Source organism: Bombina bombina, chromosome 4, assembly GCF_027579735.1.
Source record: "Bombina bombina isolate aBomBom1 chromosome 4, aBomBom1.pri, whole genome shotgun sequence".
In the NCBI taxonomy this organism is placed as follows: domain Eukaryota; kingdom Metazoa; phylum Chordata; class Amphibia; order Anura; family Bombinatoridae; genus Bombina; species Bombina bombina.
Genome location: NC_069502.1, coordinates 286,487,187 through 286,500,514, shown reverse-complemented (window position 1 = coordinate 286,500,514; position 13,328 = coordinate 286,487,187). Strand labels below are relative to the sequence as shown.

At 36.9% G+C, this 13,328-nt stretch overlaps 1 protein-coding gene across 3 annotated transcripts in view; it reads right to left on the bottom strand.

Annotated features, from left to right (window-relative positions):
• HLTF (helicase like transcription factor) overlaps window positions 1–13,029 on the bottom strand; it is a 502,174-nt gene extending 489,145 nt beyond the window's left edge. For all 3 annotated transcript variants that reach the window (XM_053709998.1, XM_053709997.1, XM_053709996.1), the window contains exons 1-2: window positions 12,918–13,029; window positions 3,056–3,269 (exon numbers count right to left, since the gene is read on the bottom strand). In XM_053709998.1, coding sequence (XP_053565973.1) covers window positions 3,056–3,269; window positions 12,918–12,937 — 234 coding nt within the window. In that variant the 5' untranslated portion in view covers window positions 12,938–13,029. The remainder of the gene's footprint in view (window positions 1–3,055; window positions 3,270–12,917) is intronic.
• Window positions 13,030–13,328: the final 299 nt, after the last annotated feature.

Below are 13,328 nucleotides of genomic sequence, written 5' to 3'. Positions count from 1 at the left end.
AGGTCAGACTGAATACATGTCGAGTCATTCCGTCCAGCCTCGCTTACCTCTTATCTAAACAAGGTTTTTCTGATTCGGTCATAGATGCCTTGATTCAGGCACGTAAGCCTGTTCCTAGAAGAATTTACCATATGATATGGCGTAAATATCTTTATTGGTGTGAATCCATGGGCTACTCATGGAGTGGGATTTGGATTCCCAGGATTTTGTCATTTCTCCAAGACAGGTTGGAGAAAGGGTTGTCAGCTAGTTCCTTAAAGGGACAGATTTCTGCTTTGTCTATTTTGTTACACAAGCGCCTGGCAGATGTTCCAGATGTTCAATCCTTTTGTTAGACTCTGCCTAGACTCAGGCCTGTGTTTAGACCAATTGAAGGTCAGAAAGTTAAGAATACTGAATACATGTCGAGTCATTCCGTCCAGCCTCGCTTACTCTTATCTAAATTAGGTTTTTCTGATTCGGTCATAGATGCCTTGATTCAGGCACGTAAGCCTGTTCCTAGAAGAATTTACCATAAGATATGGCGTAAATATCTTTATTGGTGCGAATCCATGGGCTACTCATGGAGTGGGATATGGATTCCCAGGATTTTGTCTTTTCTCCAAGAAGGATTGGAGAAAGGGTTGTCAGCTAGTTCCTTAAAGGGACAGATTTCTGCTTTGTCTATTTTGTTACACAAGCGTCTGGCAGATGTTCCAGATGTTCAATCCTTTTGTTAGGCTCTGCCTAGACTCAGGCCTGTGTTTAGACCAATTGCTCCTCCTTGGAGTTTGAATTTAGTTCTTAAAGTTCTTCAAGGAGTTCCGTTTGAACCTATGCATTCCATAGATATTAAGTTATTATCTTGGACAGTTTTATTTTTGGTTGCTATTTCTTCTGCTCACAGAGTATCTGAGCTTTCGGCATTACTATGTGATTCTCCTTATCTTATTTTTCATTCAGATAAGGTGGTGTTACGTACCAAATCTGGTATTCTTCCTAAGGTTTCAAGTAAACATATTAATCAGGAAATTGTTGTTCCTTCCTTGTGTCCTAATCCTTCTTCTAAGAAGGAGCGACTGTTATATAATTTGGACGTGGTCTGTGGCTTGAAGTTTTACTTACAGGCAATTAATGATTTTCGTCAATCGTCTTCCCTGGTTGTTGTGTTTTCTGGGAAACGTAGGGATCAGAAAGCTACGGCTACCTTTCTTTCCTTTTGGCTGAAGAGTATCATCCGTTTTACATATGAGACTGCTGGACAGCAGCCTCCTGAGCGAATTATGGTGCATTCCGCTAGGGCTGTGGCTTCCTCATGGGCATTCAAAAATGATGCTTCTGTTGAACAGATTTGCAAAGCTGCAATTTGGTCGTCTCTTCACACTTTTTCCAAATTTTACAAATTCGATACTTTTTCCTCATATGAGGCTGTTTTTGGGAGGAAAGTTCTTCAAGCAGTGGTGCCTTCCGTTTAGGTTCCTGTCTTGTCCCTCCCATTTCATCCGTGTACTATAGCTTTGGTATTGTATCCCACAAGTAAGGATGAAATCCGTGGACTCATCGTATCTTGTAAAAGAAAAGGGAAATTTATTCTTACCTGATAAATTTGTTTCTTTTACGACACGATGAGTCCACAGCCCACCCTGTTTTTATGAGACAGGTCTTTATTTTTGTTAAACTTCAGTCACCTCTGCACCTTGGCTTTTCCTTTCTCCTCCTAACTTCGGTCGAATGACTGGAGTGGGAGGGAAGGGAGTAGCTATATATACAGCTCTGCTGTGGTGCTCTTTGCCTCCTCCTGGTGACCAGGAGGCGATATCCCACAAGTAAGGATGAAATCCGTGGACTCATCGTATCGTAAAAGAAACAAATTTATCAGGTAAGAAAAAATTTCCCTTTTTTACAATTATATCAGTGCTTAAAGGGACAGTAAACACCACTAAGAACTCTTTTTATTCCCAAAATACATAACCAATCAACCATTATTCACATACCCCCATTATTCACATATTCATCAGCCATAAATATCGGCAATGTAATCATCTAAATATAGGTCTCCAAAATGGCCCCCAACTCCTCCTCCCTTTACCTTCTTCATCATCGTTCAATATTTTTTTCAATACCTCTGCTCGTTCACAAGGCTTTCAACTATTTCATCACACAGTGAAGATGACATATGAACGCTACTCGCATGTCCATGCGCACCGCAATGAATTTCCCGATCTTCATTACCTGATGAGCAGAGGGAACGCATTCAGTAGCAGACTCTGAAGCGTTAAACTTCCTGCTCCATCAGTTGCGCCTCCAGTGTGTTCACATATATATTCTTCATATATTAAAAGCCCCTTACTATAATTGGACTTTGTTTAAAAATCAATGTAATTCTCATTCTAAAATTTATCTTCACTAATTTTAGAATGTAATAAAATAAACGGTACTTTTATACCCTGTGTACTTTTCTTCAATGTCCGTAAAAAAAAAAAAAGCACAGAAAGGTTTTTATCTAATAGTTTCAGATTTTTTCATTCCCCTTAGACATTGCGCATGTGCAAATTTGGCGCGTCACGTGTGATTTGATATGATCACGTAGGTGCAACTGTCTGTGCAGAGAAAGGTAAACTGATTTGCGAGTTGCTTACTAAAGGGGCATATGGAATTAAGGTATTCAAATATCTCCTTAGGGGCAGAGTTTGGGGGACATTTTTAACGATCTGGATGAACATTTTAACTCAGAATTCAAAACAATAAGATGGGAACTATTATATTTCAAAGGTTGCAAACGTATCATCAGCTTTACAACTTTTGATTAAGGAAAATATATAAGGAGTGTTTACTGTCTCTTTAAATAATAAAAAAATATCTGAGTTATTTTCAAGCTAATATTTGTTTCAAACTCATAGTTAAGCCTAGCATGTGTTTAGTGTATCTTTAAATTATAATAAAAATCCAACATCAACAAGTGTCAGTAATGCTTGAAAAGAAATGACCATTATGAACTCAATTTGCTCTGCACAATTATAACATCCAACTCATTAGCAATATAGCTCTTTAGTGCTATACTTTTCAGCAGACATACCACTCCTGTATAATAGCGTAAGCCAACAACATTCCCTCTCAGGGATCCAAATAAAACTGCAGAATCCATATCCTCCTCAATAGATGAAGACGAGTCATCTCCTGAGAATGTTTCATTCAGTTCTGAATTGAAAAATATATTAGGGGAAGAAATCTGTGATGTGTTGTCACTTCTTTGATATTGAGCAGACTGCAAAAATCTCCAAGCAGAGCCTCTAAAAAAGATAACAAAAAAAGTACCATTAACACGATTTTAAAACATGAAGAGACAGGAATTTGTTTTGTAATACAACTACAGCTAAAGAGGTGTAAGAGTTCTTCAGTTTGATTTCAATTTGTATTTTTTATATATAATTATATATATTATATATATATATTCCAAAAAAGACATGCACTCACCGTGTTTGTGCAAAATAGGTGCTTTATTGGCATACAGAAAAACAGTGACGTTTCGGGGACCAATCACCCCTTCATCAGACTAAGTAAAAAAGTGAACAACAAACAGTGTATTTAACAAGTGTTAGCCCCACCCCTAATCAGAGAAGAACCGCACATATAAATCATCATGTGAATCATGTATACAATAAACTAACAAATAATATATGCTTAGTACCAATAAATATAGTACATAGTAAATGAACAAACTTAAATATAAATATATATATACAGGTAGCCCTCATTTTATGCCGGGGTTAGGTTCCAGAAGGAATGGTTGTAAATCGAAACCGTTGTAAATTGAAACCCAGTTTATAATGTAAGTCAATGGGAAGTGAGGGAGATAGGTTCCAGGCTCCTCTCAAAATTGTCATAAGTAACACCTAATACATTATTTTTAAAGCTTTGAGATGAAGACTTTATATGCTAAAAAGCATGATAAACCTAATAAAATAATCACACAACACAGAATATATAATTAAACTAAGTTAAATGAACAAAAACATTTGCTAAACAGCATTATAAACCTAATAAAATAATCACACAACACAGAAAATATAATTAAACTAAGTTAAATGAACAAAAACATTTGCTAAACAGCATTATAAACCTAATAAAATAATCACACAACACAGACTTCACTTGCATTTTTCTGCAAACAGTTCTTTCTATGCATTCCAATCTGGACTGATTATAGACAGGAAGATTTTGTTCCTTTGAAATCTGCTTGATAGCTCAGGTCTGGTTAAACTAATTCATTTCAGCTTGCTTGGCGTTGCTGCAACATAAGCGAACAGCTCCACCTACTGGCTATTTTAATAAATGCACTGCTTCTCAATGCTTTTCAATAGCAGTCACATTAACAGAAAAAAAGGTTGTTATTCTGAAACGGTGTAAATTGAACCGTTGTAAAACGAGGGCCACCTGTAATTCTGTTTAGCATTTAAAGTCTTAATTTCAAAGCTTTAAAAATAATGTATTAGGTGTAACTTGTGCCAATTTTGAGAGGGGCCTGGAATCTAACTACCTCACTTCCCATGTGACTTACATTATAAACTGGGTTTCAATTTACAACGGTTTTGATTTACAACCATTCCTTCTGGAACCTAACCCCGGCGTAAACTGAGGGCTACCTGTATATATATTTATATTTAAGTTTGTTACTTATGACAATTTTGGGAGGGGCCTGGAATCTAACTCCCTCGCTTCCCATTGACTTACATTATAAACTGGGTTTCAATTTATAACGGTTTCGATTTACAACCATTCCTTCTGGAACCTAACCCCGGCGTAAACTGAGGGCTACCTGTATAAAACTAATTAAATAATCACACAACAGTGAACAAAAGCATTTGCTAATAATCACACAAAAGACTGTATAATCAAACTAAGTTTAATGAACAAAAACATTTTGTTACTTGCATTTTTCTGCAAACGGTTCTCTGCATTGTTAGCATGTTAGATAATATTGCACCTATTCTATGCATTTCAATCTGGACTGATTAAGTAGTTATGCACCCTCACCTCAAGCAGCTGGACAGGAAGTGGCTGATAGATTTTGCTGCTTTGAAAGCTGCTCGATAGCTAATGTCTGTTCTGTGTACACAGATTAATTTCAGACCTGCTAAGCTTGCATAACTTTGCTGCAACACAAGCGACAGCTCCACCCTACTGGCTATTTTAATTAGTGCAATGCTTTTCAATAGCAGTCACATGACTGAAAAAAAGGTTGTTATTCTGAAACGGCACAAATTGAACCGGCATAAACCGAGGGCCACCTGATATATATAGAATGGGCAGTATACGTGCACAATAAATTATTGATGTGATCATATAAACCATAATCAGGAGCTTTCTCCCTTATGCCTGTTTAATTTCACAGTATTAATAATAACTGCCAAATATATAGCAGTTTGAGCTATTAACATTTCTATCTAAAAATTGTTTCTAGAATTCAGGCAATAAAATGTGCTTTACATAGGAGAGATACAGAAATCCTACCGTACTCCGACCGCACCATGTAACGCTGAAGACGCCACACATATGCAAAAGGGGGCATGGTCATCACAGGGTCATCAAGCATCAAAAACTAAATCAGCCAATCACAGTGTTGATACGCTACACGGATTATAGCAGTGCACTAAGTGTGGGTAGTGAGCGTGACAGGCATGGTCGTCATACATCCTCAAATGGGTCAGCCACTAGATCAGTGTCTAAGGTGTTTGGGCATAAATAAAAAAAACAGCATACATAAATAACATGCACACGCAGTCCACTCTACGTTATGCAAAAGACGTTAATAGTATAAAAGGTGTGCATTGCTCAAAAAACGTCATAAGGTGATGTGGCCATTCACAAGGATGATAAGTCACATGTATAAACAAAGGGTGACAGAATATAACAAGCACGCAATACATGTGAGAAATATGCATAGAAAATGATAGATTGTCCATCTTAAGCTGAATCAGTCAAATATCTGCACATTATACATGTGAGGAAATAGGTAGGCAAAGGGCTATACCAGGGTGCATTTTACAATGGAGAATTATACACCAAATAGGGTGATACACCATGTCATAAAGAATCACCAACTAATATTTATTATACAGAGTGCAGATTTACTCACCCCCTCTCACTCTCTATCATAAAGCCAAACTAAGGAGCGTGCATTATCAATGCCAAAGCCCCAAAGTGACTGAGGATGGGGTGGTCATCCGGCAGCTCATCATAATAGAAATAATACAACTTTCATAGCAAGCCATCATGTATTAATACTAACAAATCACTGGTATCAATATAAAAACAGATATACCTGAGTACCTAGGACGCCAGCAGAACCATATGATGAATATAACACCTGATAGTATAAATATTGACAAGAAGCAAATGTATTCTATTGCAATAAGAAGTCATTGGACTTCTAAGTGGACATGGTATTGTGTTAGGAAATTTTTATGTGGACTGGCACTGTATAGAAACACTGATATTACAAAAAAACATTACCAATCTATTTGGTGATTCAGTCCATTGGGGTATAGAATTCTTAATTTGAAGATCCATTTCGATTTGATTTGTAGAAGGCGCTGATTTCTATCCCCACCTCTATTTAGGGGCGGTACGTGATCAATAAGAATAAATCTTAGATCACTCACTGAATGTTTGTGTTTCATGAAGTGTCTGGCCACAGGTAATTCACTTTTCTGTTTGCCAATGGTTTCACAAATCGAATGTCTGTGGTTAGCCATCCGGGTACGGGTGGTATCACTAGTCAAACCACATGTACAGTTCAAAAAGGTAAATGAAATGTGTGGTGGTACATGTGAGGAAGAATTTGATGTCAAATCTCCGGTTGGTGTGTGGGTGTCTGAAATGGGTTCCCTGGATCATAGAAGTGCACGTTGTACATCCTAGGCATTTGAAACACCCTTTCTTGTTTTGTAGCCAATTTTTCTGTTGGTAGCAATGATCCGGGTCTGTCAACATTAGCTGATCCCTAAGAGATCTGCCTTTCTTAAATGCAATCCTGGGCGGTCCATAATCATTGAAGGGTAGTGTTGGATCAGTATTAACAACTGTCCAATGGCGTTTAAGATCATCATAAATGTTCTCTCTCTTCTTTTTCATGACGATCAGCATCCATCTTCTTTGTCACCTGTGCCGATAACACATCCAAATGTGTTAATGTCTGCATCTCTTTGCATAATGCAACATTCTCTTTGCTGGAGTATCCTCTTTGAATAAAGCGCTTACCCATGTCTTCCACCTGGGTCTGTTTCTTACTAGGGTCTGTATTGTTGCGTACTGTTCTTAATAGCTGTGCCTTCGGGATGGATTTTATGAGACTTCTTGAATGGGTACTTTTAGCATATAGTATGGAGTTTTTATTTGTAGGCTTCGAATATAATGTAGTAGCTAATTTCTCAGCATCTATATAGATCACTAGATCCAAGAATTCAATGTATTCTCCATGATGTTTAAGTTTAAACTTAACTGGATGTTGAAGTGCGTTTAGTTCTTCAAACCATCTCTCCAATTTCATGGGGAGACCCATTCCATATGAAAAACAGGTCACCTATGTATCGCCGATTCAGATACCTGTGGTTTATCCATGAGCTTCATAATTTCAACCTCATATTCCTCCATAAAAATTTTAGCGTAACATGGGGCCATGTTCGACCCCATCGCCATTCCCAAGTTTTGAAGGTAGTATTTTGTCTCAAACTTGAAGTAGTTCATCTGTAGGCAAAATCTCATAATCTCCAAGAGGAAATCAATAAGAGGACCAATTTATGGTGTTCTAAGTAGAGATTTTTGCACCGCGGGAGGATAGTATACAAACATCTGCAGTTACAAGTAGGCTGTTTGATTCCAGTGTATACTGACACTTTAACAACTCTTCAATTAATTGAGAGGAATCTCTCAAAAAGGAGGACATCCTCGTCACACAGGGTTGCAGAAAGAAATCCACATATTTGGCAAGAGGTCATTGTACTGAGTCACTAGCGGACACTATTGGACGACCTGGTGGTCTATCCAAAGACTTATGTATATTTGGTAGAGTGTATAGGATCGGGAAATGGGGTTCTCCATATACAGGTATTTGAAGATGTTATCATTGATATATCCCTCTTGAAGTGCTTTTCTCAACATCCCCTCAATGGTCTTTTGGAATATCTTGGTGTGATTTCTGTCCAAGCTTCGATAGACCAGTGGATCAGCCAACTGGTCACTGATTTCTTCTCTGTAGTACTGGTACTGTTTTTGTGTAATATCAGTGTTTCTATACAGTGCCGGTCCACATAACAATGTCCTAACACAATACCATGTCCAATCAGAAGTCCAATAAATTCTTATTGTAATAGAATACATTTGCTTCTTGTCAATATTTATAGTATCAGGTGTTATATTCATCATATGGTTCTGCAGGTTTCCTAGGTACTCTGGTATATCTGTTTTTATATTGATACCAGTGATTTGTTGGTATTAATACATGATGGCTTGCTATGAAAGTTGTATTATTTCTATTATGATGAGCTGCCGGATTATATATATATATATATATATATATATATATATATATACACATACAGGTAGCCCTCAGTTTACGCCGGGGTTAGGTTCCAGAAGGAATGGTTGTAAATCGAAACCGTTGTAAATTGAAACCCAGTTTATAATGTAAGTCAATGGGAAGTGAGGGAGATAGGTTCCAGGCCCCTCTCAAAATTGTCATAAGTAACACCTAATACATTATTTTTAAAGCTTTGAAATGAAGACTTTAAATGCTAGACAGCATTATAAACCTAATAAAATAATCACACAACACAGAATATATAATTAAACTAAGTTAAATGAACAAAAACATTTGCTAAACAGCATTATAAACCTAATAAAATAATCACACAACACAGACTTCACATGCATTTTTCTGCAAACAGTTCTTTCTATGCATTCCAATCTGGACTGAGTTATAGACAGGAAGATCTTGTTCCTTTGAAATCTGCTCGATAGCTCAGGTCTGGTTAAACTTATTAATTTCAGCTTGCTTGGCTTTGCTGCAACACAAGCGGACAGCTCCACCTACTGGCTATTTTAATAAATGCACTGCTTCTCAATGCTTTTCAATAGCAGTCACATGACTGGAAAAAAAGGTTGTTATTCTGAAACGGTGTAAATTGAACCGTTGTAAAACGAGGGCCACCTGTATATATATATATACAGGTATATATATATATATATATATATATATATATTTAAGTTTGTTCACCTACTATGTACTATATTCATTGGTAAAAAGCATATATTATTTGTTAGTGTATTGTATACATGATTCACATGACGATCTATATGGGCGGTTCTTCTCTGATTAGGGGTGGGGCTAACACTTGTTAAATACACTGTTTGTTGTTCACTTTTTTACTTAGTCTGGTGAAGGGGACATGAAAACCAAATTTTTATTTCATGATTCAGATAAAACATACAATTTTAAACAACTTTCCAATTTACTTCTATTATTTAATTTGCTTCCTTCTCTTGTTATCCTTTGCTGAAATGTTTATCTTGGTAAGTTCAGGAGCAGCAAAGAACCTAGGTTCTAGCTGCTGATTGGTGGCTGCATATATATATATATATATATATACACTGATTGTCATTGGTTCACCCATGTGTTCAGTTAGAAACCAGTAGTGCATTGCTGCTCCTTCAACAAATTATACCAAGAGAATGAAACAAATTAGATAATAGAAGTAAAGTAGAAAGTTGTTTTAAATGGTATTCTCTATCTGAATCATGAAAGTTTTTGGGTTTCGTGTCCCTTTAAGAGCAGGACCATTTTTGGTTCAAAACCTGGGTAGCACTTGCTGATTGGTGGCTAAATGTAGCCACCAATCAGTAAGCGCTACCCAGGTGCTGAACCAAGAATGGGCAGGCTCCTTACCTTACATTTCTACTTTTTCAAATAAAGATAGCAAGAGAACAGAAAATGTGATAATAGGAGTAAATTAGAAAGCTGCTTTAAATTGCATGCTCCATCTGAATCATGCAAGAAAAAATTTGGGCTTAGTACCCCTTTAATAAGCATAATACTGAGGTTATTCCCAACCTCCCTCTAGTGACGTCTGCCACCATGTTGAAATCTATAATTCACTACATTCCATTTCTGACAAGTTTGCACATGTGCAGCAACTCTCTTTCAGATACCTGCATGATCCATAAAGGTAGCATCCATGATTAGAGGGAGGTGCATGAAATGTAATTAGTGTTTAAAGGGACAGTCTACACCAGAATGTTTATTGTTTAAAAAGATAGATAATCCATTTATTACCCATTCCCTAGTGTTGCATAACCAACACGGTTATATTAATATACGTTTTACCTCTGTGATTATCTTATATCTAAGCCTCTGCAAACTGCCCCCTTATTTCAGTTCTTTTGACAGACTTGCATTTTAGCCAACCAGAGCTGACTCCTAGGTAACTCCACATGCACGAGCAGTGTTATCTATATGACATACATGAACTAACACCCTCTAGTGGCGAAAAAATGTCAAAATGCCTTCAGATAAGAGGCAGGCTTCTAGGTCTAAGAAATTAGCATATGAACCTCCTAGGTTTAACTTTCAACTAAGAATACCAAGAGAACAAAGCAAAATTGGTGATAAAAGTAAATTGGAAAGTTGTTTAAAATGGCATTCCCTGTCTGAATCATGATAGTTTATTTTGGACTAGACTGTCCCTTTAATGTCCGTTTAACAGTCACTATTGCTCATGGCACTGAAGTCTTACAAGCTGTTTTAGGAATTAAAATCTTGATGGCGTATGTCTGCAATGTGTTCCTGTTATATGGTCCGCCTTAGACTACATACACACTCTTGATTTATTGTAAATTTAAAGGGACAGTCTACACCAGAATTGTTATTGTTTAAAAAGATAGATAATCCCTTTATTACTCATTCTCTAGTTTTGCATAACCAACACAGTTATATTAATACATTTTTTACCTCTGTGATTACCTTGTATCTAAGCCTCTGCAGACTGCCCCTTTATTTCAGTTCTTTTGAATGACTTGTATTTTAGCCAATCAGTGCTGACTCCTAGGTAACTACATGGGGTGAGCATGTTATCTATATGGCACACATGAACTAACGCCCTCTAGTTGTTTAAAACTATCAGAATGCATAAAGATAATAGTCTTCAAGTTGTAATAAGTTAACATGAGTCTAGCAAGGTTTAGCTTTCTACTAAAAATACCAAGAGAACAAAGCAAATTTGGTGATAAAAGTAAATTGGATCATTTAAAATTACATACACAGCCTAGCTGAATCATGGAAGTCTATTTTGGACTAGACTGTCCCTTTAAATTAAATGAAAATTAAGATTGAGTTATGACTTTGAAATTTTCTGACTATGTACTTTATATGTTATCTTTAAAGGGATATTGAACCCAAATGTTTTCTTTCATGATTCAGATAGAGCATGCAATTGTAAGCAACTTTCTAATTTACTCCTATTGTCAATTTTCTTAATTCTCTTGGTATCTTTATTTGAAATAGCAGGAATGTAAGATTGCGAGTCGGACCATTTTTTTTGTTCAGCACCATGACTAGTGCTTGCTGATTGGTAGGTACATTTAACCACCAATCAGCATGCTGTACCCAGGTGTTTAACCAAATATGGGCTGGCTCATAAGCTTACATTTCTGCTTTTTCAAATAAAGATACCAAGAGAATGAAGAAAAATTGATAGGTGCAAATTAGAAAGTTGCTTAAAATTGCATGCTGTATCTGAATCATGAAAGAAAATAATTGGGTTCAGTATCCCTTTAATATCTTGTTAAGGGTACTTTTAGGATTTTGGGGGGTTATTTAGGGTGGGGATTGCTAAATAGCCAAAGAAAATAAATAAATATATATATTGGTTTGTCCTTCAAATTTTAATGGCTCAGTATTTTGCATACAACCTCTTATATTGTTCCTAGTTTTGCATTAACTTTATATATTCTCTTGATATACTTTGTTGAAAAGAATACCTAGGTAGGCTCAGGAGTAGCAATGTACTACTAGGAGCTAGCTGCTGATTGGTGGCTGCACATATATGCCTCTTATAATTGGCTCATCCGATGGATTCAACTACCTCCCAGTAGTGCATTGCTGCTCCTTCAACAAAGGATTCCAAGAGAATGAAGCAAATTTGAAAATAGAAATAAATTGGAAAGTTGTATAATATTGTATGCTCTATCTGCAACATGAAAGATAAATATTTGGGTGTCATGTCCCTTTAACATGAGGTTTATGCAGGTCAGGTGTGCATTCACATTGGAATAAGATCAGCAAATTGAGCATCCCTTCTGATACAATATTACAATTATGTGTTTCACTCTTTTGTCAGCAACGAGATAGGAAGATAGGTTGCTACTCGTTTAGGACACATACCCTATTAGGCTTTATTCCATTCAAATAAAAGGTGACTGTTCGTGAAGCGCAATAGCTATTTAATGATGCCTGACTGTAGCACTAGTACTTATTTACGTACAATTCGCTGCATGTAACTTATGGAACACTTGAGAATCGGTCACCGGGATGCCTTGATGTAACCATACAGTATTTGGTCGCCGCGTTTAATTATTTTTTGGGGGCGGGGTTATTAATATGTACATTACAAATTAATAAATATATTCACTAAAACTTTCCCAACACCATGCTGGAAACACAAGCGAATGTATAATTATCAAAACGCAAACCGCTGCTTCAAATTATACAATACAGCAAATTATTAATACAGCAAACTTTATTTATCACCATAGTATAGAGTCCAATTTTGAAAATGGCAACCTCACGCATCCCAGTAGAGAGACACGAAGCGCTTTGAAAAAAAATATGTTTTTATTACAGTTAATGCAACAACCACAGGATGACTTGACACAAGAGCCCTTACCTCATTAACATCCAGGACATCTTGGCCTGGGGTTAAGAGCTTGTGTGCGCGCGCCAAGAAAGACCAATAGACCACTACTACAAAAACTTCCGCTTTCCCCTAAAACACAAGGGTAATGACGGCGAAAACAAAACAAGCCTATAGCGGCACAATATTAACACTAACCCGCCCTCTACCCCACCCACAGAAGACCGTCTATAAATGCCGCTCAAGCTAAACAACATCTTAGTCAGCCAATAAGCACACACTACCACACGGTGACCAATTAGAATGAGTGTAGCAGTCTACTGGTCAGTCAAACTTGTCGGCTTATCTCGATCTCATATGCGTTGTACAAGAACGAGAGGGTCTCGGCATGAATTGAATGGGTGAATCGCACCATACTAAAGCCATCTCTGCTATTCACATGTG